Source organism: Petromyzon marinus, chromosome 32, assembly GCF_048934315.1.
Source record: "Petromyzon marinus isolate PM22_M1 ecotype Great Lakes invasive population chromosome 32, UKy_Petmar_22M1.pri1.0, whole genome shotgun sequence".
Classification (NCBI taxonomy): Eukaryota; Metazoa; Chordata; class Hyperoartia; order Petromyzontiformes; family Petromyzontidae; genus Petromyzon; species Petromyzon marinus.
In genome coordinates, this window is record NC_133698.1 from 7,499,092 (window position 1) to 7,526,612 (window position 27,521).

Sequence of the window (27,521 nt, forward strand, 5' to 3'; positions counted from 1 at the left end):
CCCACTCAATTTCACACTGACTGGTGTTCTGGGTAATAACCTTAGTGATCACTCCTTCATTTTTGGGGTGAGATTATCAGCCAGACCCAAAGCCCCCCCTAAATTGGTTGAGAAGCACTCTATGAGACACTTCAGCACTCAGGCATTTATTAATGATGTGCTTCACTCGGATATTGACAAGGTCTGTGATATCCCCAACCTGACTACGGCTTGGGAGACCTTCAGGTACACGTTTCTCCAAATTCTTAACAAACATGCTCCGTTGGTTGATTTAAAACTAAAGACAACCGCCCACCATGGTTTGATCCTTTGATTACAAAGCTCATGAAAACTAGGGACAAGGCTTGGGCATGTGCTCAGAAAAGTAATTTGGTCAATGACTGGCTAGAATGCAGGATTTTAAGGAATAGATGCGTCAATAAAAATACGGCATGCAAAAAAATGCCTACTTTTCCTCCACTCTCCTGGAATCACATGGAAATGTCAGGATTTTCTGGAAAACAATCAAATGTATTGAAAAGGTATCCAAAACAGACAATCTGCCCATTGAGCTTAACCGAAATGGGGAATATTTTTCAGATCCCAAAAAAATAGTTGACAATTTTAACCTTCATTTTTCTGAAGCTGGTAATCTTTTTGATAATGTTTTGGGAGTCACCCCTGCTCATGCAAATTCCTACACCCCTGTCCAAACATTAAATGAATTTAGTTTCCAGCCAATCCACGAAAGTAATGTTCTGAAACAACTGTCCCACCTCAAAGGGTCCTCCTCTACCGGAGCAGATAGTATTCTCGTCTTTGCTCTACTAACTGTTGGTCACCTAATATACAAATCTATAGCGCATATTTTCAACCTGTCCATCAAAGAAGCATCAGTTCCTCTAGAATGGAAACATTCCTATGTCCGTCCACTTCACAAAGGGGGCCCTAAAGATGATCCAAATAACTACCGACCTATCTCAATTTTGTCCCCGTTGATGAAAATTTTTGAAAAATTATTGACCTACCAAATTAGCAGTTTCCTGTCCACCAACAATCTACTACATCTAAAACAATCTGGGTTCCGAAAAAAATACAGCACCACATCTGCTGCATTAGACTCTCTGAATCACATTTACAGTAGCCTTGATAATACGCAGTACTGTGCCCGTCTTTTTCTAGACCTGTCCAAAGCTTTTCATACAGTAGACCACAACACCCTGCTTAGTAAATTAAGTTGCCTCGGTTTTTCCAAAAACGCAGTAAAATGGTTACAAAATTACCTCTTTTCTCGCATCCAAACTGTATTCACAGATGGTTGGAGGTCAAACAGTGTTAAGATAACAAAAGGGGTTCCACAGGGTTCCATCCTTGCCCCCCTTTTGTTCTCTCTTTATGTCAATGACTTGGGCACTGACCTGGATCATTCCAGGGTAAATCTTTTTGCAGATGACACGATACTGATTACTGCTGGCCGCTCTCCAGATGACTTGATTGCTAAGCTACAGGGTGATTTCAACAAACTACAACATCAGCTAGTTGCTCTTAAACTAGTCCTGAATACCTCCAAAACCAAGCTGCTATGCTTCTCACCAGGACTACAGCAGGAAGTTATTTTTCCACAATTACATTCCTTAAATAATTATCAAATAGAACAAGTCAAGATCTATAAGTATCTTGGGGTCATCCTGGATTCAAAACTGAATTTTGAAGATCACATTGATTATATTGGTAAAAAGACAAAAATAAAAATTGGTTTTCTGTATCGACACAAGCACTGCTTCCCCCCAATGTTCCGTTTTGAATTGATAAAAGCTACCATACTGCCTCTACTTGACTACTGTGACGTGTATAAATCAGCCCCAAGTACTGTTCTGAAGAAGTTTGATTCCATCTATCACTCGGCCTTAAGCTTTACATTGAACTGCCCATATAGGACTCACCACTGTGATCTCTACATTGGGTCAAACTTAACATCTCTTAATGTTCGACGGCTTGTGCACCAGATCTTATTTATTCACAATGTACTTACAAAAAAATCCGCAGACTACCTGCTGGATCTCCTCTCTGTTTCAAAGAACAAATTTGACCTCAGGTCTTTGCTCATTTACCAGCTTCACATTCCCTATTCCCATACAAAAACTGGAGGAAGGGCCTTTGATATTGATGCCCCCAGAGTTTGGAATGCTATTGCCAATAAACTGCAACTTGAATCACTACCAATGAGATCTCTCAAAACTGCTCTAGAGGCGTTGTACACCCCTAGCTGCCACTGCTATTCATTGGCGTTAAATAAACTAAAATGTTGCGCTCCGGATGACGCTGCAAAGTATTATCTGTATTTTGATTTAGCGTGCTGATATTAAAGGTGCATTGAAAAATTTGATACTCCGACTGATGCTTCTGTTGTTGTGGAGTAACTCATGCAGCCAGCTATGGCTCTAGGGTTTTGGTGTCACATTATTTATGTAGTTAATTGTAAAAATTCGGTCACAGTCCCTGTGATCACTGTTACATTGCAATTATGGCTTTATTTTTTGGTGATTTGGAAAAAAAATTTTGGTTTGGACATATTTGTTTTGTTGTAGTACGGAGTTAGACTGATGGCCTTAATCTAAGTTTTCTTGTTGTTGTTGTTTGACTTGCATCCCACTGGGATTTTTTGCACACAGCGTTGGTGTACGGTGCTTTTTTTCAGGAATATTTTGCTGTTTTTGTTCCATGGATTTTCTGTTTGCACAGTCACATAGTCACTTGAAGATGTTTTTCTTGTTCGTGTTTTTGTTTTTTGTGGTTGCACCCGATTCAAGAGCCGAATGGCTCACAGGGCTATACCAAAATAAATAAACTGAAACTGTTCATACAGCCCTTCAAATAAATCTCCGAGACAAACTCCCCAATCGGCTGCGCGTGTGCGAGTGACGTCCCTGCCCTCTAACCCCCGACCCCGAGTCCCGCGCGCGCGATTGGTGCGTGACACGGGAGAGGAGCGGTCGGATTTCGAGTGAGTAGGTGTGAGTCAGTGTGCGCAGAGATTGTGTGGATTGATCCCAGGTGGCTAAGCGCCAGCCACGAATCATGCCCCGAGGGGCCGCAGCGAGGGGGGGGGGGGGAGTCGGTGAGCGGGAACCCTCCCCAGGACACGGAAGAGGGGAGCAGTGGATCCCACGTGAGCGAGGAGCCGGGGTCAGCCTCCCCGACATATGTTGCACACTCGAAATGAAGGACTTGGGCAGGTGCTCCAAATCGAGGGCAAACACATTTATTGTGGTTAATCTGTAAGATGCAACAGCACGTGTGTCACACACAGACACACAGCAATCCTCAACCGAGTCGCCATGAACCACCTGACTGGTGTACAAGTCCAGTTAATCAATAACCCTGCCAGCCACCCACAGGCCCAACTCAGTCATCACATGCTGGTGTACACACGTGCATTGATGTACTGCACAGCACATAAGGACTTATTAAAAGAGTGGTCCATTCCTAATGTGCGACATATACCCCTTGACGAATATCCTCCATCTGTGGACCGTAGCCCAGTAAACGCGGCAACCTTGGACGCAAATCTGGAACGCGCTTGGGAACCGTCGGGCCAAATGTTGGCCCGACGTTCCATGTTAAAACAGGCTCAAGGCATATTCATCTCTCAAACGTTTCGAGTGTGTCTAGATTAATCAGAATATTTGCCTATACGGGAGGAATCCGATGAGTTGTGAAGCTCTTTTTCACAGCTGTCCAGTAGGGGACAGGTCAGGACGTTGCAGCACCAAACAATACAACAACACGATAGGGCTGAAAAGTATCGAAAAAGTAAAAAACAAATAACTTCTTTCAAAAAATATACAAAAATAACTTTTTGGTTATCTTACCACGTAAAGCCCATCCAGTTAAACATTGCTCAAGCTAATGATTGCTTTATTTCAAGATGTGCAATTTGTGTTTTGTTTCACCAGCGAGACCAGCAGTTTATGAAGCTCAGCTGGCACTTTCTTTTATTGCTCAAAGTCCTCACACAGGGCGTTGCGGTTCGAGGGTCGGAGCGCAGTCGAGCGCACACAAGGGGATGGAGCAGGACCTTGTATTCAACCTGGCACGGCCGGAGGACTACGAAGAGGTGATGCGCATGTCTGAAGGCATTTACGAAGGGAAAGACTACCTGCCCAGCATCTACCACGACTGGCTCAAGGACCCAAACAGAACCGTGATGCTCGCACAGCTACAGGGAAGAATCGTAAGTGTTTCGTCCGTATGCCCCGTCAACGCGTACGATTAATTACACTTCGAGATCTTGGCGAGACTAAACGTCGAGTTAAACGCAGAGTGGCCATGACCGACAACTCTCACGTGGCAGATTGGGTGGGAAAGTCCTGCTCTCTACTGTATTTGGTGGGCTGGAGGTTACTTGAAGGGCTGTCAGTAATCGCTCTGCGATATCTACTTCCGTGGACCATACTCTTGACACTAAATATTGCACTGCTCTGCAAGAGACTCCAATGTGTACTTTGTCTCGTGTCATGACACTGATAGCACAATCAGGATAGAATTTGGGTGGAAAGCACAACATTTATTTTAAGGTATGTGAGTGAACCCATAAAGAACAGCCACACAAAATAGGAATAGGTTTTACCCTTTTAACTGGCACAAAAACTGACACCTTTATTCAAGGCATCATGTTTGCAAAAACCACAACACAAGCAGTCAGAATGCAAACAAAAAAGACAACTCTGATAATATGCACTGTCCTTGAATTTGATTGGTCCACACCCGAGACAGCTTTTCTTAGAGCCTAGTCTCCATTGGTGTTGGACCAAAGGAGGTCTCATAATGTAAATGCTCACCCCGAGCCCTCAATACTCTGATGGTGCGCTGTTTTTGAGTTGTACGCCTTTTGGCGTCTTCTGGTCCAACACCAATGGAGACTAGGCTCTAAGAAAAGCTGTCTCGGGTGTGGACCAATCAAATTCAAGGACCGTGCATATTATCAGAGTTGTCTTTTTTGTTTGCATTCTGACTGCTTGTGTTGTGGTTTTTGCAAACATGATGCCTTGAATAAAGGTGTCAGTTTTTGTGCCAGTTAAAAGGGTAAAACCTATTCCTATTTCTTGTTTCGGGCAAAGGAGGTCTCATAATGTAAATGCTCACCCCGAGCCCTCAATACTCTGATGGTGCGCTGTTTTTGAGTTGTACGCCTTTTGGCGTCTTCTGGTCCAACACCAATGGAGACTAGGCTCTAAGAAAAGCTGTCTCGGGTGTGGACCAATCAAATTCAAGGACAGTGCATATTATCAGAGTTGTCTTTTTTGTTTGCATTCTGACTGCTTGTGTTGTGGTTTTTGCAAACATGATGCCTTGAATAAAGGTGTCAGTTTTTGTGCCAGTTAAAAGGGTAAAACCTATTCCTATTTCTTGTTTCTGGCAAAGGAGGTCTCATAATGTAAAAGCCACACAAAAGTCTGCCATGTCAGGAATCAATCGCAGGTCCTTCCTGCTGGCAGCTGTAACGCGAATAACGAACTCACGATGTAAACTAAACATTGTTTTATTTTACCAGGTAAGGCCCACTTAGCTATATAGCTCTTTTTCAGAAGCGACCTGGCCACACATGCTTGCCCAATCGAGTGGCTTATCACGTGTGGACATTGATAGCAGCCAAATACTCGAGACGCACGTTGATTCTAAATGTGGAAAACCAGCGGAGAAAAATCCACGCCACCACGGGGAGAGAGACACGCAAACTCCAAATATACAGCAGGCGTTAGGGTTGGTATCGAACCCACGGCCTCCTGTACACCGGACGAGGTAGTTAACATCTCTCCTAGCCACCGCGGGCACCCCAGCAGTGCCAGCTCGAAGCTCTTGAGCCCTGAGTGCGCCGCGTTCTCAGGTGGCACTGGAATCTTTGCTGCTGACGGACGGGGGGGCGACGGCCCTCGTCGGTGGTCTCCGCGTGGGCCCCGAGCACCGGGGCAGAGGAGTGGCCGGCCTCATCCAGCGCCACACCCTGGAGTACGTGCGGGAGCGGCACTCCGGTGTGATGCGCAAGCACGTGCTACGCGGGGACACGGTGGGCCCCGAGGTGCTCAAGAGCCACCGGCTGCTCTTCACGCGGGTGAGGACGTGGCCCTGCAGCAGCTAGCGAGCGGCTCTTTGCGATCAGTGGTGGATACCAGGACGGGGGGAGGGGGGTGGGGAGACTCTGAAAATCGAGTGATTAAGCGGTGAGGACACGAGCTTAAACGATCTGAACCACCAGTCTCACCCCGGTGATGAAGAGCAGGTGGGGGACACGTGCCCCCCCTCCCCCACCCTCCACGTGCCAGCCATATAAAATACGTAGGGCCCTATTTCAAAAGTGAGACATTTCAGGACCTCCCCGCCCCACTTGGGAAGTTCCTAGATCTGCATAATTAGATCCGATGGTTTGAATCGCCTGCTCTTCTTCACACGGGTTGAGACCGGTGGTTGAGACCGTTTAACCTCGTGTCATAACCGCTTTATAGCATGCTCATTCATCATGCCTCGCTGCGCGCTCTTTGCGACCCATCTCCTTGCGATTCACAATCGTCAGATCGGATCTCGTGGTGTCGCTGCCACCTCTTCACCCCGGTGAGGCTTTGGCGGGTGGATCGCGAGTCGAGTGATGGGGGTTCTGTTGTGCGGCAGCGTGGTGCCCGTCCTGGCCGCAAGGATTGCCCCACGGTTGTGTCACACGTAACCCTACCGTGGCCATTTAATCTTGTTCAGCTTGGGGAACGATCCGAAGTTCGTAATGACTTTTCGTAAAAAAACGTGAAAATGTATTGTTAGACTTTTTGTGATGTCCACTGTTTCCCTTTGAGGCTACTGATACAAATTGACTATTAAAGAGGAATGACTCAGATGTAATGGCAAATTCACATTTAGCTGCAGATAACTTCGGAATTATATTTGTGGATCGGCTGTGCCAGCATCTTCCCCATATATCGATGGAGATTAGAAGTTTTCTATGTACCTGCCTACATGTTGTTGATCAGCACTGGGTAGGCCATTGAATGAAGTAGGAATGAATATGCCACTGACTTGGGTAACAAACGTAGAGTTAACCCTTCAATTATTTTTTTAACTTTATAATTTATTTCATTATGTGATCAATGAATTTGACCAATGCAGCGATTTCTCGATTCGGTGCTTGGGGGGGGGGAGCAGGGGGGTGGGTCGCAAGCACGCTAACCGCATCGCCACCGCTCCCCTGCAGGTGATGTTCCACCTGCACGTGACATCGGAGGCGATGGCCGCCACCGTCGCTCGAGCCGCCGACCTCACCGACCGCTCGCTGTCTCTGGAGGTGCGGCAGAGCGAGGCGGAGGCCATCCTCCTGAGTGCCGCCGTCGTCGACGATCTCCTCCCCGCGCGCCTCTTCGTGCACAACTGGGAGCCCTGCCGCCCCGACCCGGTCAACTTCCCGGCTCTGAGACGCCTCGCACTCACCTGGGCGACGGACGACCCGCGCGAGCCCTCCGTGTTGAGCGTCTGCGGCCGCGCATTTCCCATACCCAAGCCGAGCCGCTGGTGGCGGCAGGACGTCGATGTTTTCAGCAGCAGCAGCAAGAGTAGCTGCTGCCTTGCAGCGGTCAACGCGCAGGTGGCGTTTCACCTGGCACGGGCACCAGAGGCTGCTCCTGGAGGCAACGTTTTGCTGTACGTGAGCGTGGAGAGCACCTTGGCCGAGGGGGTCCATGGCTTCTTGGCCAAGGTCCTTGGCTCGGCCGCATTGATTGATAGATTCGAGCAGAAGCTTTTGGAAGTAGATTTGTAAGTAGGTCGTGACCCCCCCGCCTCACGCAAGTGAGGCGTGGGGTGCGTAAATGATTACGTCGAATTGTAACGATTTGGAGTATGCGGGATATCGCACATAATCCGAGACTCTTCTCCAAAGTAGTCTGGCGTAGAGAGATTATAATTTATACATTTAGATGTGTGATTACCTTTGTTCCGACTCTGTTCAATTTAAATTCAAGGTTTAATCAATATTATTCTCCATTACAAATATTGGGTCTTCGATCAGAATTGTCATATTGGAACACAAGCTGTTGAAAATTTTGTGGCCGAAACGTCGTGAGAATTTATTTTATTATGTTTTATTTGTATTATTTTATTTCCATTCTACGTGACTTTACCGAAAGAACCAAGAAGATGAATCCCTGCAGTCACGAAAGCTTTAAATCGAAATGTTTCGAGCTTAAATAATTGACGTGATTATAACTTGTGAACGCGAATATCCGGCGCTCCAGATGGAGATTTAACAGGAGGCCTGACCCTGATCTTGATTTGGAAAATGTTTTATTCCTTCAGTAATAATGTGGCCTAAAAGCACACAATTCAATGGACGTGACGTGGCTGGGCTGTTCGTGCGGTTAATGCCATGTTGGAGCTGAAGTGGCATTGTTGAGAAGTGATGGTTCAATTGGGTTCTCAAGTTTATCGAGTTTATAAACTATTTTTTTTTTTTACCAGGACAGGCCCACTGAGCCATATAGCACTTTTTCAGAAGCGACCTGGCCACAAATGATAGCTCAACAAATAGGCTTATCACGTGGAAATTGAGAGCAGCCAAATTCTCTGAACGCGTGTTCATTCTAAATACGCAGGGAAAAACCGGAGGACCCGGATAAAAATCCACGCAACCACAGGGAAAACATACAAACTCTGCATACCAGGCGAGGTAATTAACATCTCGCTACCGTCGTGTTTATGGTCTTAGCCGGGTCACCAATGCCTGCCCATCCCCAAAAAAACATCGCAATGAATTTGGTTCTGCACTTTATAGTTTATCTAAATTCCAGCTCTGTGGATTAACATATTTGTTTTGCACAACAGGTGTGAAAGCGTTGCCCTCTGCTGTGTGAACCAGGTCACTTTAAGGAATTTCAGAGGTTGCTCTGTCATTTTAACACGTAGGCTTTCGCGACCAATATTATTCATAATAAAGGTTTTTCGGTTATATCGCGTTTATTTATAAATGTGTCGTAACCCTCCACCACCCGACACGGCCAATCAGCAAAAAAAGTGTCACGTTGACAAAAGACAAATAATTCACTACTTTAGCCCACCGGTGTGTTGAAGAGTGAATCCACAACATTTACAGTTTGAGTACGACGTTTCGCTGGTAAATACATCCAGCAATTGCCCGATGATGCTGGATGTATTTACCAGCGAAACGTCGTACTCAAACTGTAAATGTTGTGGATTCACTCTTCAACACACCGGTGGGCTAAAGTAGTGAATTATTTGTCTTTTGTCAACGTGACACTTTTTTTGCTGATTGGCCGTGTCGGGTGGTGGAGGGTTACGACACATTTATAAATAAACGCGATCTAACCCAAAAACCTTTATTATGAATTGCTCTGTCATGTCCACTTCCGTGGAGCATTCACTGAATGTAAGCGTTACACAGCTCTACAATAGATCCTCATGGCATGACAATCTATAGAAAAATTGGGATGCAACAGCTCGGGTTAAATATAAAATCATTAAATAGTTTTGAATGGTATGCATGCAATTCAAGAGAGCTCTGTTATTATCCTCCAGAGCGCATTATTTAAAACTGTACATGAGGTGGAAATGTCCTCAATTCCACAATATGACATTGATAGTTTAATTCACTGAAAAATTAGAAAAAGCCAAAGAAGCAACGAGAACCCATTTTGTCAATCCATTGCTGGACGAGGATCTCCCCCTCACCCTGTGGGTCGTTAGTCGTCAACGCGATCACATTTCACAACAGGTCCCATGATGTAGCTGCTCACCCCGAGTTCTCAGTGTCCTGATAGTGGCATTGTCTTTGTGCTGGTCGCCTTTTGGTGTCCTCTGGTCTAACGCTGTTTGTGACTAGGTTCTAAAGAAAGCTGTCTCTGGTGTGGACCAATCAGTCTCAAATACAATGCATATACTACCAGAGCATGTTTGTTTTTGTTTACATATTCGCCACAAGTATATTTGGTTAATGCAGACACGATTCCTTGCAAAGGGTTTATGTTTGGTGTTTTAACATCTTAACACAACTGTTTTATTGCCAGAACAGGTAAAACCTATTCTTATATTTTGATACTGGCAAGGGAGGTCCCATGATGTAGCTGCTCACCCAGAGCTCACAATGTCCTGATAGTGGCATTGTCTTTGTGCTGTTCGCCTTTTGGTGTCCTCTGGTCTAAAACAGTTTGAGACCAGGATCTAAAAAACACCATCTCTGGTGAGGACCAATCGGTTTCAAAGACAATGCATCATATACTACCAGAGCACGTTTTGTTTGCGTGTTCACCACAAGTATGTGGTTAATGCAGACATGATTCCTTGCAAAAGGGTGATGCCTGGGGGTCACGATTGTTGCACAAGCACAATGCCAAGCTTGCGGCTCACTGAGGCCAAGGAGGGCTGCTCACGTGGTTTACCGACTCCTCTAGGTATGTCCACCAGTGCGTAGGAGAATACAAGTGCAGCACAGCGGTGGATTTTTTTTTACCATGCTGTCCTCTGATGCCCACCATGAAGAAGGAATGAAAACTTCACAGAGTGTGCACGTTCTGCAACGCCTACTCACATGGACCTAGTAAATAAGGCCTAGTCGATAAGCCTAGGACAATAAGTGTAATACAATAGCGTGAATATTAATATTGTAAGCAGGTCTTGGTTGTCCTGCTCTCGTCCATAAAACCCATGTTGCTATGGGAGCTCACAAGTGCCATCCAAATCCAATCTATCTCACAGGCAGGTAACCAGAGGACTGTTTAACACGTAGGCTTTCGCGACCAATACTATTTATAATAAAGGTTTTTGGGTTAGATCGCGTTATTTATAAATGTGTCGTAACTCTTCACCACCCGACACGGCCAATCAGTAAAAAAAAGTGTCACGTTGACAAAAGACAAAATAGTTCACTACTTTAGCCCACCGGTGAATCCAAAACATATTTGAATCTAAAACATGTTTTGGATTCACTCTTCAACACACTTTTGTCAACGTGACACTTTTTTTTACTGATTGGCCGTGTCGGGTGGTGGAGGGTTACGACACATTTATAAATAACGCGATCTAACCCAAAAACGTTTATTATGAACCACAGTACTGTGCTCTCAGTCACACTATGGGGAGCGTTAGTGCATCGGTTAGCGCGCCTGCGCTACGAACCCGGCGACCCGAGATCGATCCCCAATTCACGACCAAGACCAGTGACAATTATTTGAACCGGTCCTGGGCCTCACCTAGGTCGACTCAGCCTCAAATGAGTACTTGGTGCGGTGTGTAAAACATCGCCACTCTTGAGACAAAGGAGGCCGGGCGTGGTGTTGGCCACCCACCCCCTCGTGTGCCGTGTCGACCTTCATAGGTGCTCGCTAACAGCACTTGCCCCCACAGTCTGTTCCAGCTATACAGGGGATGTCTTTTTCAATCACATTACTGCACAAAGTCAATATTTGTCAAAAGGTGTTAGCAGGGCTTTCTAGCTCATGCAGTATTTCATGGAGCGCTGCTAGGCTAGCTTGGAGTAAGGATTAAATACCACTCGTGTACACGGTACACCCACAGTATGACTTCCTACGTTATTAATCATCGTATGTTATTGTAACCAAATATTCCAATGAACAGGCGTTGACGTATCATTGAGGGCAAAATAAGGTGAGATGGATGTGGCGTGCCAATACAATTCCATGAACAATGTTCCAGACCGACGTGGCTGAAATTAAGCACCGGGCCGTAAAGGTAAAAATTGCATGAGCACGCGGTTCTATTTATTTATTTACGGAGCAAATTTTTTGTCCTCGACGTTTAACATGGTAACGGAGCAGTGCATAAATCATTCACCGGCATCACTCATGAAAAATACATCCTTGCAGAGGGGGGGGGCGGGTCGCAACAATAACAAAACATGCAGTCTGCGTTGCGTATTGATCACGCCCGTTAAATGCGGCAGCGAAGAGTTGGTGGAATCGTACGATTGTTGTTGAAGCTGCCTTCCCGTGAGCGCCGAGGTGTCCCCCGTAAGCGTGGCTCACGATGAGTAAAGGCAGCAGCAGCGGGGGGGGGGGGGAAATGTGGACTCCACACATTTCCCCGTACGTTTGGGCTACGAAGTGTTTCCCCCCCCCCTCCGGATGCTCCAGTTTCCTCCCACATGTAAACCACACTCAGTAATTTGGCCGATGACAACCTTAATTAATATATGTGGAGGGCCGCAGAGCTGTGGCAGCAATTGTTGACGCCGACCCCCCTCCCGCGTAGCTGCCTTCCCGCTTGCGTGTGATTCTCCGTGCCTCCGATTCATTCTCTCCCAGAGTGAGCGAATGCTGTGCGGCGCATTACAAGTTGACAATGTTAAAAACATTCGCACGGATGGCTACGTACGGTGTGAACGAAGTTCAACGTACATACATTCACGAATTACACTTATCTTTGGATGAGTAGGCACAAGCATTACCCCCCCCCCCCCACCAAAGAGTGAATCGTAGCAGATCCACGTAATAATTACTTCTTTAAAAGAAAAATGAGTACAGAAGGCAGCAAAAGCGTGTAAAAACACCAGATAAAACATGGATAAAAACACACGCGCACAAACACAAAATGCAGGAGTGTTAGCGGAAATTACACATCCTTTATATATATAACAAACATAAGCAAAGCAAAGCTTTGTTCACCCCTCAGCACCGGACTCCGTTGTTTAGGCTGCGCTCCGATTGTAGAGAATGCCCTTTGTGAAGCCGTTTCTCCATTTTGCACGCAGTCATCGATAAACCGTGAATGGCAAATCAGTGCAGTTCCATGGCTATAATCATTATGTGCAAGTTCAATATTCAAGACTTAACTTGCAACAGAGGTTCAATCCTTGAGCGTGTCTTTCGCCACCTTCTCTGCTGTCGTAATCGAAAGCAGTGAAGCGCATTGAGCAAATAAAAGAATATCTGAACATTCCTGGCACAAACATGAATCTGCGTGCCTGGGGGCCTCAATGGCACGGCTGTTGGCTCAATGCTCGCTGAAATGAACTCAAAACCAAAAGCCGTGACGGGGTGAATAATATTGAAATACTGTAAAATAATTGTGGCATTCGAAGCCAGCTTGGTGGTCCGTGGTCACTGTGCATAGCGTGCATGCATCCTATAGGAGAGTGGTACGGGTAAAGTACCATAATGCTGAGTAGCAGAGTAATTGCAGCTACAACCTACAGTACTGCGGAAGCATAACTTTAAAAACAATGCATTCGCAACAGTTATGTTTTGGTAAATTTGTAAGTGAAATGGAAAACTACGTTTTGTATCTTACATCCTCGTTTCATGTTGCTCCTTCAATTAAAATTATTAATCACGTATGCCACGACACCTTGTTTTATTTTAAGGTATGACCGTTTAACGAAGTTACACCATCAGTTTGACAGGGAATGTGTGAGTGTTTTGTAAAGTGGGGTGTGGGTGACAACCAGCGCTCCAGATAAGGGTCATGCAACATTACTTTGACGTCGTGAGGACTTTAGAGAAATACTGCACAATCTCTCAATGCCAGCGTATGGTAGAGCCTTACATTTTAACAGAAATGGTTCTTTGTACGATACAAAAAGTTGGTACAACCTCAAAGTTTCTCAATGAGACTGTTTCAAAAAAGAAATTAAGTTCTTTGTTTTTGTTTAAATCCTAAAGAAACACAAACTACAGACGGACGCCTCCTCATGGGCCGCTAGGATCACGCGGACCGCCAATTCAAGCCCGACAGGCCCCAGCCCTGCCAGTGGGCCCATAGGGTTCTGGCACCCAGGGAACCGTCAGACGCATCGTGCTCAACACATCACGCGGGCCCTCCTTTCGAGCCTTGATCGTCCTGCTCGGAGCGATATTTTTTTTTGCTAAATGCCACTGCCACGCGTCACATTGATAATGCCACGCAACAAAAAAAAAAAATCCACGTGCGTTTAATGAGCGGAATTCCCAGTAAACGCTGCTTATTTGGAGCACTGATGACAAATGCGCGTGCATGGGTTTATCACTCTGCAAGAGCACAATGTGACCAAGTCTTCTCTAACCTCCAGCGAAAGTGTACATGGTATCCCCTTGAGTTACAATATTTCCACAAGAAAGCAGTGAAGCAACTTGTTCTTCCAGCCTCATATGCGCACCGGGTTAGTAGCTTTGTTGGCAAGGGGTGTGGGGAGAGGAAGGGGTGGGAGGGGGAAATCGATAACATTTTTACATTTCTTTTAAACCAACGTATTTTTGAAAGATAAAGCATTGCAATGGTGCCAATTAATGTGAAGAACACTCGCAAATTAAGTTAATATGAAGTAGGATGTTATTCTGTTGCAATGTAGATAACCGTAAGATTCCCCCGTAAGAATGTCGCCGATTGCAAATAAATAGTCATCCAGTTACAAAAAAATAAACCTTCATTTTTGAAATGGTGTGATCGATTTAAACCGTACTTGAGAACTGTTGTTTACAAAAACTTTGTTGATTTTTTTTGTTTTGTACATAAAACGTCTTGGCCCAAAAATGAGATTTCATTGACAAAAAAAATTAACATTAATAAAAAAAACAATTAACTGCAATGTGGATTTACAAGCTATGCTTAATGTCAAAATCCACGGAGAAACATTCCCATATTCCCGCTAACTTTTGTTCAAATGATAAAGGCAGCCCGAAACTTAGTTTCAGAGGTAACAGCCTTAATAATACTTTATTGATATTATTTTGTCTAAAGCAGGTGATTGTTTGCATAAATGTGTTCTGCATTTTCTTAAACTGACCGGCTGGATGTGGTAATGTACAGTCGCTGCGCAAACTGCTTAAGATGTACAGACAATGGGTTTTCTAATACTTTCCCAGTTTTTTTCAGTCTTAATTACAATCCATTCAATGAATCTTGCGATTGAATTGTCAGTAAACAGTACTGGCCTAAACAAACAAAAACTGTTACAAAACCAGCGAAAAGCACTTTTCGCGAGTGCTATCAATTAAACGAATTCCCCCCCAAAAAAAACACTGAAAAAGAAAAACGGCACGTGTCGTCGGTCCGGTGTTTCGTATGCTGCGCCAGCGTCATCGGGGACCTAAACCAAAATAACCAAAAAAACTGTTGGATGACGATGAAGCCATTGAGAAGGGCGGTGCGGGCCCTTAGGAGATCAACCGCGATGTCCTGGCTTCCTCGTCCACGATGACCGAGCAGACGGAGAGTGAGTCGGTAGGGGTGGCGTTGCCCTCGTAGTCGTAAATCAGAAGTGTCTCGTACGGGGGCGCTGAGGGGTCCCTGTCGGCCAGGCTCTTGGCCTAGAGGAGGCAACGGAAAGAGCACGCGAGAAGCACGTGCCCATCAGTACTGCAGCGACGCTATTACGTATTTGTTGCGTGAAGGTTAATTGTTAAGTTATTTAGAGTCTTGTAAAAGATTTAAGTTGTCTTTTTGACGGGCATTTGAGAATCAAATTTGAACAAAAATTACTCTCGCGAACAATTATTACAGTGCGATAATTCAACCTTTTCACACAGTTTATGCAAAGCGACATTTGTCAAATGAATTTGACGACCAGTTGCGTATACGGTTTTTTTTAGGCAAATATAATTGCGTGTGATTTTTTTAAGTGCCAATGGTATTGACCCAGCAAAGCTTCGTGGTGTGGGTAACACTTATTAGAAACATCACGAGCGAAAGAGAAAAGCCCAGCCGCTTCTCGAAACAGTGAAGGAAAACCAGAAGCACCAGTGATAAATGTACCCTGGGCCCATAGAGTACCGCTCGGTAAGGGTGAGACCGGAACATTACGGAAATGTGGGTCACTTGCACGTACGTACGTTGAACTTCTTTTCACACCGTACGTAGCCAACCGTGCTAATCGGACCAATTTGCCTTCGCGTGTTTGCCTGGCTTTAACACTTATCACTGGGCACGGCCACCACACTGCTAACTCACATGGGGGCGGCTGGGCAGTCTAGGGGGTCAGGACATTCGCCTCCAAGTCCATTGGTGACTGGTTCCAACCCCCATCTCGGCCCCCCTGCGATAGCGTTCTGTGGGAACATTGTCAAATACGTTCTCTATCCTACACAGGAAATGCTCTTGCCTGCTATGCTGGGGGGGGGGGCAGTTTATAACCGGTCTCAAATGCTTCCCCCACGATACATTTATTTAGGTCAATTTGGCAGTCTCTGCCCGAGTCGCCAACATCCGCAACAACAAAAAATTATTTGGCACTCGTAGGAAATTTCACTCATTGTGCCAATCTCTGTGCGTGCACAGTGATTGGCAAAAGGACACTCCGATAATCTGCACAACAAGAAGCAAAAAGTGCCGACTAGTTTCCAATAGATACAGCATGACAGGAACACAACTTTTGAGTAAAACAATTAATACTCTTTGGTTCTTTCGGTAAAGTCACGTAGGTAGAAAAAAACAAATCATGACGTTTCAATCGCAGCACAAGCAATCGTCATCAAGGTGAGACAGCTACAGCAAGAAAAGTGCTGAAGCAGGCGGGAGAGCTGCCGTGACAAGAGGTCATATAGGTCAGACCTCTTGTCACGGCAGCTCTCCCGCCTACTTCAGAAGTTTTCTTGCTGTAGTTGTCTCACCTTGATGACGACTGCTTTTGTTGCGATCGAAACGTCGTGATTTGTCTTATATGTGTTTTTTCTACCTATGTGACTTTACCGAAAGAACCAAAGAGTATGGATTCCTGGAGTCATGAAACCTTTAAATAAAAACAATTAATGTTAATTGTAAATAAAGTCGATGCAAACAATGGAAATCGTTGCTATTCGGCAGCGGAGTGCTTGCGCAGCAGTTCGCAAACTGCGCTATAAACCCGGAGTGATCTTGAGATCCATTCTCGACCATGGCCAACATCGGTGGCAGATTACATCTGGAATCAGTCTTGGGTTGCCTCCCCTTCACCAACCCGCACTGACCGGCATGGCGAAGTAAGCTTAGACAACCCCTATAAACTGATGCGGTGTGGGGATGCCTACATCCAGCAGTGGATTGACAAGGATTTGTTAACTATTACTTTTAGTATTGCTACGATGCTTTTGCCCGCTGCTCCTAATGAAGACGATAGTCCCATGGCTGCAGTGGCATAGCTTTGCCATTCCTCGAAGACGCTGTCGCAGCCATCAAACGAATCGGAAGATCAACAGGCCAATGCACACTTCTCCTTCACTCATATAAAATGAACAACACAAAATCTCTCCGGAAGCCCTCTCGTCATGCTTGGGCAGACCTCGATATCGCCGATTAGCTCCTGAACACACTGCTGCCACACGCAAGAATAGAACAGCGATGCGGCGTGGTTGGAACGGGCCCTGGTACACCGAATGTCAAGCCGGGGCCCAACCTAAACAATTTCCCCATCCTTCACAGCCCGCCGCCTGCCCCACCCCCCAGCCCGTGGTTCCCTGACACAGTTGCCCCGCCTGCACACTCGACAGCTACGCCAGTGTGCGGATTGCGCTGTGGTCACCACCCCGCTTTGGGGGGGGTTTATTCTTGGGTCGTGCCGAAGGCCGCGGCATGTCGTTTCGGCAGCAACGTGGGCGGGACGTGGAAAGGCCTGCTAAGGAAACGATTGCGACGCCGGAGCAAAGCGTCGCCCAAGGTCTCTGTTCCAGGGGCGGGGGGGGGAGGGTGGTGTGGGGGGGGGCTACCTCTCCGAGGAAGAGTTCCACGTTCTTGACTCCCTCCCTGTGACTCTGCAGCGAGCGGTAGTGGTATGACGAGGTGGACTCGGTGATGACGGGAGGAGCCTCCACTCGACGCAGCCTCCCCGGGTGGGCCCAGGTTCCGTGGTCCGACAGCCTGTGTCGGGCACGGGCGCGATGTCAACCCTCGTGTAAAGAGTGAGGCGTCGGCGCGGGCGGCCGAGTTTGAGCAGTGGTCGAAAGAATCCCACCGCTCCCATCGTTGGCATTGCATTAGGACACAAGACTGATTTACGCAATGGTCCGTATGCAGAGCAGAGAATATGCACTATTGCCCAAAATGTTAACTTATTACACGTTGTTTTACCTTAACACAGCTATTGCAGATGTTAATGGCATGGAAGGTGTAATCAATGTTTTTTATTAGCAGTAAAATACAAATAATACATTCATTCAAAATCCGTGCATTCAAAGCAACCTCTAGTGCAATGATGTAAGCAAGAGATTACAGGGCTGCACTTTAACCTTGTTAAAAAACTCAAAAAGAAAAGCCTCAAGGCGAAATTCATTTCTCACCCATAGTCAGCGCCGTAAACCTCCGTGCCGTCGAACCCAGCGGCGCCAGCGCCATAACGCCCGCCGGTAGAGTAACCGTGCGAGCGCGTGGTGGCGTAGCCGGAATGCACGTCCCCTCCCGCTGACCTGCCCTGCCCCATCCCCGCCGCCCCTGCCATCAGACTCGCCCCTGCCGCCCCGGCCGCCCCTGCCGCCCCGGCCGCCCCGGCCGCGTGCCCCGATGCGCTGTGGGCCCCCGACGAGGACCGAGTCGTGGTGACCGTCTTGGTGACTTCGTTCCGCGTCTCCGACGACCCGCTGGCCCCCGCCATTCCGGCGCCCATTGCCGCCCCGCCAGCCGCCGCCGCCGCCGCCGCGGCAGCGCCGGCCGCCATGCCCCCGACCGCAGAGCCGTCGACCATTTGGTTGAGCCTGGAGATGGTGGCGTCGGACGCGACGGAGCCCCCGTTTTTGTGCACGTGGGACCCGTGCAGGGACGACAGGGCCATATTCTGGGGAGGGGAAAAAAAGGATCAACGAATGAATAAATAAAATGCAAAAAATTAGTATGGGACATTTTAGCCAACCGATTAATAAAGTTTCTGTAGACCTGGTGAGATTTTTGCACCTGGTCAAACACTTCACATGTGCTACATTGTAAAATCATACTCCCCCCCCCCCCTTTTGGGCGTGGTAGTGTTTGCATAAGCAATATCTCATATGGTTGTGAAATGTGGAAAGTAAATGCGACTCATTGATTCACTCCCAGTCACTCGCTCACAAGTGGCCAGTCGCCCCTTTCCACTTTTCCCGTCACTACTGTCATCATTCATGGTTTTTACGAAAACGTAAGTTAGTTGTTCCTCCACCCATGTTGATGACTTGGTCCCCCATGACTCGTTTTTTGTCTCATCCGTGCTGCGTTCAACCACCCACACTGCAGGTCACAACTTTTCTCTTTTTGATCCTTCCCTCGCGCTGCTCGAATCATCGCCTCTTTGCACAAGGCCTCATAACCTTGCTCAATTAAACAAATGTACCAACTCCTATCTATTACTCATTATAAAGCTTATTTTGGGTTAGATCGCGAAAATATAAATGTGTCGTTAACCCACCACCACCCGTTACAGCCAATCAGTAAGGTTTGTCAAAAAACTAAATGTGCCAATTAGTTCATACTTCAGCACACCGGTGTGTTGGAGAGTAAACCCACAACATGTACAATTTGAGTACAACGCTCCTATGTATTACACCTTCCGCAGCGTAGTTTGCTGCCCATCACTTGGCGTGTTGAGCCTTCGAGCCTGGCCCTATCTTTCCCTCTCTTTCTCCACCAGCGGTAACGGTAAACGACACCACAGGCCCACTGACAAACGCCGCGAGGAGCAAGGCGACGCCCGGCTACATCTGCAACCAGCATTCAAAAACGAAACTACCAAATGAAACTATTTTTTATTTTACCAGGTAAGGCCCACTGAGCAACATAGCTCTAGCTCAGAAGCGACCTGGCTACCATAAATTATATCTCAAGTGGTTTATGGCGCGGACATTTTTATAGCAGCGAAATGCTCTAAATGCACGTTGTTTCTAAATGTGGATGGGAAAACCGGAGGACCTGAAGAAACATGCACACTACCACGGGGAGAACACGCAAACTCCAAATAGACAGGCGCTAAGGTCGGGATCAAACCCACGACCTCCTGCATACCAGGCGAGGGAGTTGACATCTCGCCACCGCGGCGTCCTATAACAAAACACACGCACCTTGTCCACTTCTCCGGCCCCCTCGTCGTGGTACGACATGAGGGAACCCTTGATGCCGTCGTCCGCGGGAACCATGAAGAGCTTCCCTTTCCCGGCCCCACCGGCGCCGGCCACACCCATGGGGCAGCACTTGGAGAAGAGCAGCATGAGCAGCAGCGCTGGTGACCATCGAGAGATGTGGCGGTGGAGAGAGGGGAGGTCGGACGGAGGTCAGGGCTCAAAGAGGCGATTGACCGTCGCTCAATGGAAACCGGTTATAATTACCGGCCACGGCATCCCGATGGCAGGCAATATTGTCCGCTGATTTTGTTTTGCTTATGTTATCCGCAACGACGATTGTGATCATGTTGTGTTTCCCTTGGGTGCACGAGGATATTCTCCCTCCATGAGCTTCCATTCTGCGCCTCTTCTCTCGTCACATCCACTGGCCTCGTATCGTGTCTACCACATCCTCGTCTCGGTCTCCCTCTACTCCCGTCTCTTTATGCTGAGATCTGTTCAGAGCCGTTTTCAATCACTCGTTTTCACACGTATTTTACTGGTGTCTTACACCAGCAGTGAGAAGTTAAGGGCTGACAAGTCCCGAACACGAGAGGTCATCATCAGACGGACAGAGCGAACGTATAAAACGAGGCTTTCAGCCTTAGTTAGGAGCGTGTTAAATAACACCAAAACAAAAATCAAAGCCTGACGGTGCTCAGCCATCGCGACCCGTCCGTACCGAGGAGAGGCAGCAGGAGGAGTGAGAGGACGAGGGCAGCGATTGCCCCTGGGCTCAGCCCGGCTCCGCCCACCAGGGGAGCAGGAGGCACGAAGGGCCACTGCTTGCACACGTCCGAGTTGTCGAAGCACTCGCAAATGCCCACGTGCACCATGTGCTCGCTGGCCTTGCCCTGCCGGTCTTGGATGCGCACAGGAACCTCGTGGATGTGGTGAGGCGCCTTCCCGTTGCGGTACACGATGTACGCCGAGCGGTCTGTGACGGCGCAAAAAGACAAAGAACCCCCGTGTAACCTTAACAGACTGTTGGGACGAGTGCTGTTATGCGAGCACCTATGAAGGCTGGCACGGCACACGAGGGGGTGGGTGGGCAGCATCGCGCCCGACCGTCCTAAGTACTAATTTGAGGCTGAGTCGACATAGGAGGCCCAAGACCTGTTCAGACAATCGTGACTGGTGTTGACCATGAGTGGGAACGGAACTCGAGTCGCCGGGTTTGTAGCGCAGCGCGCCAACCGCTACACTACCGCTCCCCACGTGTGTGTGATGGTTCACGCACGCACACGGGGGATGGGAGGTTCATACGTGGATTCTTAATTGGCAGCAGATTGTGTTCAAAAAGTCAAGAGTGAATTCCTGCTCATATGAGCATGAAAGTGGTCCACGTCTCTTGTAATAACTATTAGTGATTTCTACTTGTAACTCGGTACCGTATTCGCTCTCTCGTCGGCAGAGAACGACTCAGAGGCGTGAGGAACCACAGACAGGTGGCAAGGCAGCCACGCGGTGAGCCGGCATCAACAATTGGCACAGCTGCACGGCCCTTTATATATTAAAGGTGTTATCGGGTAAATTAATGAGTGTTCACACGTGGGAGGAAACCGGAGCACCTGGTAAAAACCCACACGTCTAAGGGGGGGAAACATTGCATCCCACACACGTAGGACAGGTGTAGTCCACATTTTTGCTTTACCATCTTCTCCCATAGTGCTTTCTGTATTGAAGGCATGCGCCACCACAGCCCTGAACCAGTGGTGAAAATAAAAAAATTCCTGTGGCGGAGGGATGATGAGCTGAGTCAACGCCTCCATTCCAAGATTTGAACTCGCAAACTTCCGATTAAGAGCCCCTCGCTCTACCGCTGTGCCCCGTTGCTGGCCTGCGGAATCTGGTGAGGTTGTGGGTTCGATGCCGACCCTGATGCCTGTATATTTGGAGTTTGCATGCTCTCTCCGTGATCACGTGGATTTTATCTGGGTCCTCTGATTTTTGTCTCTATATTTAGAATCGTGCTATACATTTCCAGATGATGAGCCACATCGTTGAGCTATCCTATTTGGTCAGGTCGCTTCTGAAAAAGAGCTACATAGGATGGTGAAATTTATTAACGTAATTTTACCTTCCACGAAGATTTTCAAGAACGCATCTATCGTGTTAATCAGGGACTGCCTGTATGTACGCTGAACTTCTTTCTCACCATGCGTAGCCAACCGTGCCAATTGAGGTGCGGCGGAAGGACAACAAACTAGGTCTCTGAAATACAGCGGTGCCTTTGTGAAATCACGACTTGATTTGATGTGTCAGTGGTAACGACGATGGCAATGCCGCTCTCACCGTCAATGGGCTGTATGGCCCACAAAGCCTGTGCCTCGTTTCCGACCACTTCGAAGCGCAGGGGCCCGGCGTTGGGGTAGTTGTCCCGGTCGATGGCCGTGATGTTGGCCTGCGTCGGGTCGTCTCTGGTGCACGATGTCACGTTGCCATTGAGCAACGCGGGCGCATGGTCGTTGATGTCCTGCACTGCCAGCACGAGCGTTCCTGTCGACGTCATCGACGGAGGGCCTGCGGACGAACGGGGCAGGCGGTTACGTTATGCTGCGAAAGAAGTTCAACGTACATATGTATATATGTATGTATGTAGCCAACCGTGCTCCTTGGGAGGTGTGCGCGACACCTGCTGGCAACAGAAGAGCCAAACCGGCCGCAAACACGCGTCGGTCCATGAGGGCGTACGTAACGCGCGCGCCCAGCGCGTGCGTGTTCGTATGTCGAACTTCTTCCAGCACCGTACGCAGCCAAACGTGCCAATTGGAGGTGCGGAGATCAGCGCGTGAAGCTGATCTCCGCAAACTTGCGCCATTGTTTCCCACGTGCTGACCACCGATAGCGCGGCAGCAACCCTTCGTTTCGCAGTGTACCCGGGAAGAGACGTAACGTTCATTGCTGCAGACGTGTCTACACGTGTGGCAAAGCAGTACAAACTGGGTTTTTAACTTACCTTTTCCAATTTGGTTATCGGGCGGTGCGCGAATGCCGGCTATTGTAACAGAACGCGATTATAACCCGGGCCTGACTTTCGTCTCCGCGGATGGCAATGGTGCAACCCCTCTGCGTGGGCCGGAGCCCCGGTGCCGCTGACCATTGTCCGTCACGCGCCGCGGCACCGCGCCCCTTCACCTACGGCGACCGTCTCTGTTCGGTGTCGTGCGTCGACAACAACCCCGGCGGAAGGCTTACCGTCCTTGATGGCCAGGATGGTGGCGGTGTAGGTGTTGTTGTGCACGTACGGGCTCTCGCGGTCGAGCACGGCGGTGGTGTACACCGCGCCGGTCACAGGGTCGATGCGCAGCCAGTTTGCGGGGTCCATGATTTTCTGGTATCTGCAGCGCGAGGTGGGCTATGGATTAGCCAACCGTGCCAACCAGAGGTGCGGGGGGCAAGGGCAACACACTAAACATAAAAAGCAGTTCTAAAGAAATTCGTTTTGAATCTAGATTTAAATGCGCATTGCTCCAGTGGCTTCCTAATATTGGAAGGAAGAAGCATTCCAGATGGCCACAGAAGCGCATCTGAAAACGAGCAATGCGGTGACCGTCTTTGTTCGATGGCTGCTTCGGGGCTCTGGCCGTTAGCCCCCGGCGTGCGCGCATGCTCGCGCGCGTGCGGGCAGGCGGGGCGCACCCACCGAATCCGAGCATTGGGGTCCCTGTCTCCGTCCTGGGCCGTGAAGGTGGTGAGCAGCGTTGCTACGGCGACGCCCTCGGCGATGGAGACCCGGCGCTCCGGCGGCATGAACACGGGCCCCTCGGCCTGGTTAAGCACGGTCACCGACACGGTGCTAGAGTCGTACTTGTAGCCCGAGATGACCTGGCCCGTGCTGGTTAGGAGCGGCACCTCGTTCTGCACGGAGACGCCCAGTTGCGCCTTCTGCATGGACTCGTAGTCCAGCGCCTGCCAAAGGGGGACAGCCGTGAGCATCGGGAGAAGGGCACCCCCCCGCCGCCCGCTAAAGTAGCGGTTACGGGAAAGCCAACAACATGGGGTAGCCCGGGTGAGTCACAGGTCAGAGGGCGGAGGTGGCGGCGCTGGCGAACCTGGGTCACATGCATCTTTGAGGTGTACGTTGAGAACCATGCGACTGCCCGAGCGTGTAAAGGTGCACGGTTCTTCAAATGGTTTTGGCAGGCAACGTAATAAACGAGGCGTCTGCTTGCGGGGCATGCGACGTCATGTGTTTTAATGGCGTCTCGTGTTGTTGTGACGTCATGACATCTGTACGTGTGACAACTAATCTGTGCTCTTTGTCTTCAGCTGTCTCATCTCTGTCTCGTTCATCTCTAATATCATTAATCGCAATCTCTTGTCTACGCCTCCCTCTCATCTCTATCTGCTGTGCGTCTCTCTATCTATCGTGTCTATAATTGTAATCTCTTACCAACGTATCTCTCATCTACATCCCGTTTGAAAAATCTCTTTGTCTCCCATCTGTAGCGCTCGTTCAATTATCTCGAATCTCACCAATATGTATCAATTTGGGCATTGGCGGGCAATATCTCTAGGCCGGCTGTAGCTGTGCGGGACACTCTGTAAGTTTTTTTTCTGGCCAGCTGCGGAAGAGCCGCTGATGTCAGGGGCTGGTGCTGGCGGGGTTTGGTGCTGGAGGGTGGTGGGGTGCGAGGCGAGACCTTGATGGTGGTGATGACTCCCTGGTTGGTCTTGGGGTCGGTGTGCACGGCGAACCAGCCGCCGCTGTTGCCGCTCACGATGGTGTAGACGGCGCGCCAGTTCGCGGAGAACTCTTCGTCGCGGTCGCTGCAGGCGATCGTGGCCACCGTGGCGCCCACCATGTTCTCCACCGCCGTGCCCGAGAACTGCAGGCGTCGATAGACGTGGATGGAGCGGGGTGGGGGCGGGGGGGACAGGGCAAGACAAGAGATTTAAACGGGGAGTGGACAAAGCAACGCGCAGGCAGAGCAGGACTGGCCTTAGCGGCCAGGTGATCCGGGCGAATGCCCAGAATGCAAAGCTGTGGAGGGGGGGGGGGCGACAGCGACGGGGATGATTCTGTCAGAATCAGAATATTTTTTCATCCTGGAGGAATCCGATGAGCTGCGAAGATGTCTAGTCGGGACGGGTCAAAGCGTTACAACAAACAATGCAAAACACGATAGGAGTGCAGAGTATAGGAAAGGTAAACAAATCAATTCACGAAAAGATGGAAATACAACTCACCTAAACTATAAATGTGGTGGCAACTTCCACGCAGCGGTTCCCGTGACGGAGAACGAACGACAACAAACGACGGGGTTATTACCGGAGGACAATTTTAATTTTGGTTACTTTCCTTCATCCACCCTGGGCGTCATTTACGGTAAGGACGGGCAATGCTCAAAAATATAAACAGATAGGTCAAAAGATCATTCTGGCAATTATAGGCTATATCCTGTACCCAAAGCAATCGTAATAATACAATATGATAACTGTACAATTTTAGTTTGTATCATGTCCAAATATAACTGCATCACAAAAAAGTCCAAGGCAAAGATGCCCCCACCCACCACCCGTGTAACTCACACACAGGCTGTGGGGTGCAAGTGCCATCAACGAGCAACTCCGCAGGGTGGCATGCCACTTTAGGGGGCGGGGGGGAGGGGGTGGTGATATGGTCAACCACCACCATCACCGGCCACCTTCGCCTTCATGTCCCCATTGCTGTCTGCACACTCCACCCACTTATGGCCGAGTCGACCTCGGTATGGCCGCATCCCACTGGATTACAGCCACGTCTCACCGCGCCTGTCGCCGAGACAAACAGCACCGGAGCCCCGCCACCCACCCGCCCCACCCGCCGCCCCACCCCCATCGGTGTCGCAAGGCAGATAGAGCCCGGCTTCTTGTGCTGCCACCGCCGCCTCTACCGCGAGCGCGCGTGCGGGCACTCACGCTCTTGCTGTTGAAGGCGGGGGCGTTGTCGTTGATGTCGATGAGGCGGACGGTGTAGGAGGCCATGCTGCTCAGGCCGTGGCCTGCGCCGATGCTGTCCGTCGCCATCACGGACAGCGAGTAGCTCGATGTGGTCTACGCGAGGACGCGGGCGGTGCACACGCGCCGGCTCGTGTTACCCGGGGGGGGGGGGGGCCGCTTCGAACCTCTCCGGCCGCCCTGGTTAATGCTGCGCGAGCATTCAGGCGTCAACGCGCGCCGTGCTGCTTCGCGGTGGACGTCACGGGGACCCTCTGCGAGGGTGGGCCATTGTGGGCCAGCGTCGTGGTCCAAAAGTAGCCGAATTTTCTAAAATTAACAGCAATTAACTCAACTGGGGCAATGCGTAGAAACGTCGCCCCGTACTGTGAAACTACTGCCGACTTTGTACAACGTAGCGCTTCCGTGATAGCCTTGCGCTGTAATACACAGTGTACTCACGATGTGATTCGATTTTTAAATCCTTCCTAGCTTAGTATTTTTTTTTGTACCCATAACTGGGGGTACGAAGATATTTCCACGGCCGTTACAAATCAGAGCTGAGCTCGACAGCTCGACACGGCCCCCGAAGCGCCTGATTTCTCGTCCGAATATTTCAACAGCCGTCTGGTGCAGTGGACTCAGCCCACTCCCCTCTGCCTCCCCGTAGTCCCACCCCACCATTGCACCGTCACCCCACCTTCCCTCCGCTGAACAGAAGCAACATTTTTTTCTTGGCATCGTTTAAAACACAGTATGTGCCGGGTTTGCTGACCGTGAACCAAACATGTATTTATTATCCATAAAATAGAGGGTTTTTTTTGGGTCAGATCGCGTAAATATAAATGTGTCGTTAAACCCGCGACCACCCGAGAGTCACTTAGTAGGGTTTGTCACGTAAACAAAACATTCCAATTAGTTACAAGTTCAGCACACTGGTGTGTTGGAGAGTAAACCCATAAGATTTACAATTCGAGTACGATGTTTCGCCGGTAATTACAACCAACCTCATCAGACGACAGCCAGAGTTGTGGAGAAATCCTCCTGTTTTGGTCTCAAATAGAGACCGAAATACATTTATAATGATGAAATGTGCAGTGGACAACTACGAGCTATCTGCCAACGAATCGTGACGACAATGATGATGATAACGAGGCCCCCTAAGTGTCTCGCCCCCTCGCCCAACACAGAATATCAGCCTGGGGGGGGGGGGGGCGGCTAAAGTCAGTTGTTAACAAATGAAAGAGGAGGCAGTCTCACCTCGCGATCGAGGCCGCTGGATAATGTGGTGACGATGCCCGTCTTCTCGTTGACAGCGAACAATTTTCCTGACGGAGTCTGGCTCAGAATCTTGTAGAAGAGCCGCGCGTTTGCCGTTTTCGGGTCATCCCGGTCCGTGGCAATCAATTGCATCACCATGGTGCCTGCAAGTCAGGGGATGCGCGAGGAATGCAAATTAAAACGAGTGAAGAGGTGGAGGGGAAAGGTGACCGGGCGGTTCGAGAGAGAGGTCAGAGCACTGAGCTGGCACCGTTGAAATACTGGGTTCCAACCCAGGCGCAGCCGCCTGTGATTATATAGCAAGTAGTTCTGATGCTGAGATTGCCG

General features: G+C 49.0%; 3 protein-coding genes across 4 annotated transcripts in view; 1 reads left to right on the forward strand and 2 right to left on the reverse strand.

Moving 5' to 3' along the window:
* Nucleotides 1-3,555: 3,555 nt before the first annotated feature.
* NAT16 (N-acetyltransferase 16 (putative)) lies at nt 3,556-9,119 on the forward strand. The gene is made up of 3 exons (XM_076071260.1): nt 3,556-4,213; nt 5,867-6,091; nt 7,217-9,119. Exons 1-3 carry the CDS (start codon nt 3,908-3,910, stop codon nt 7,775-7,777), a joined length of 1,092 nt encoding a protein of 363 aa, XP_075927375.1. The 5' UTR covers nt 3,556-3,907; the 3' UTR covers nt 7,778-9,119.
* Nucleotides 9,120-11,725: 2,606 nt separating this feature from the next.
* LOC142929629 (B-cadherin-like) lies at nt 11,726-18,362 on the reverse strand. 2 transcript variants are annotated; one of them, XM_076071262.1, is made up of 4 exons: nt 18,210-18,362; nt 17,640-17,790; nt 15,910-16,007; nt 11,726-15,269 (listed from the first exon to the last, which is right to left on the reverse strand). In XM_076071262.1, exons 1-4 carry the CDS (start codon nt 18,347-18,349, stop codon nt 15,215-15,217), a joined length of 444 nt encoding a protein of 147 aa, XP_075927377.1. In that variant the 5' UTR covers nt 18,350-18,362; the 3' UTR covers nt 11,726-15,214. The 2 variants fall into 2 exon arrangements, with proteins under 2 accessions (XP_075927377.1, XP_075927376.1); XM_076071261.1 differs by lacking the exon at nt 15,910-16,007.
* LOC116948037 (cadherin-2-like) overlaps nt 18,353-27,521 on the reverse strand; it is a gene marked incomplete at its 3' end in the record, with an annotated part of 39,600 nt that continues 30,431 nt past the window's right edge. Inside the window, exons 7-15 of the mRNA XM_032964327.2 lie at nt 27,174-27,337; nt 25,896-26,030; nt 24,638-24,823; nt 23,638-23,903; nt 23,190-23,332; nt 22,287-22,514; nt 20,674-20,928; nt 19,953-20,110; nt 18,353-18,700 (exon numbers count right to left, since the gene is read on the reverse strand). Coding sequence (XP_032820218.2) covers nt 18,353-18,700; nt 19,953-20,110; nt 20,674-20,928; nt 22,287-22,514; nt 23,190-23,332; nt 23,638-23,903; nt 24,638-24,823; nt 25,896-26,030; nt 27,174-27,337 — 1,883 coding nt within the window. The remainder of the gene's footprint in view (nt 18,701-19,952; nt 20,111-20,673; nt 20,929-22,286; nt 22,515-23,189; nt 23,333-23,637; nt 23,904-24,637; nt 24,824-25,895; nt 26,031-27,173; nt 27,338-27,521) is intronic.

Excerpts from the sequence above, each read along its gene's own strand:
- NAT16 (XM_076071260.1), top strand. The coding sequence starts at position 3,908 with ATGTGCAATTTGTGTTTTGTTTCACCAGCGAGACCAGCAGTTTATGAA. Across the intron at positions 4,214-5,866 it reads CACAGCTACAGGGAAGAATC|GTGGCACTGGAATCTTTGCT; the intron begins GTAAGTGTTTCG and ends CCGCGTTCTCAG. Across the intron at positions 6,092-7,216 it reads ACCGGCTGCTCTTCACGCGG|GTGATGTTCCACCTGCACGT; the intron begins GTGAGGACGTGG and ends GCTCCCCTGCAG.
- LOC142929629 (XM_076071261.1), bottom strand. The coding sequence starts at position 18,349 with ATGGGGCAGGGCAGGTCAGCGGGAGGGGACGTGCATTCCGGCTACGCC. Across the intron at positions 17,791-18,209 it reads GTTTACGGCGCTGACTATGG|GCTGTCGGACCACGGAACCT; the intron begins GTGAGAAATGAA and ends TGCCCGACACAG. Across the intron at positions 15,270-17,639 it reads TGGAACTCTTCCTCGGAGAG|GCCAAGAGCCTGGCCGACAG; the intron begins GTAGCCCCCCCC and ends TGCCTCCTCTAG.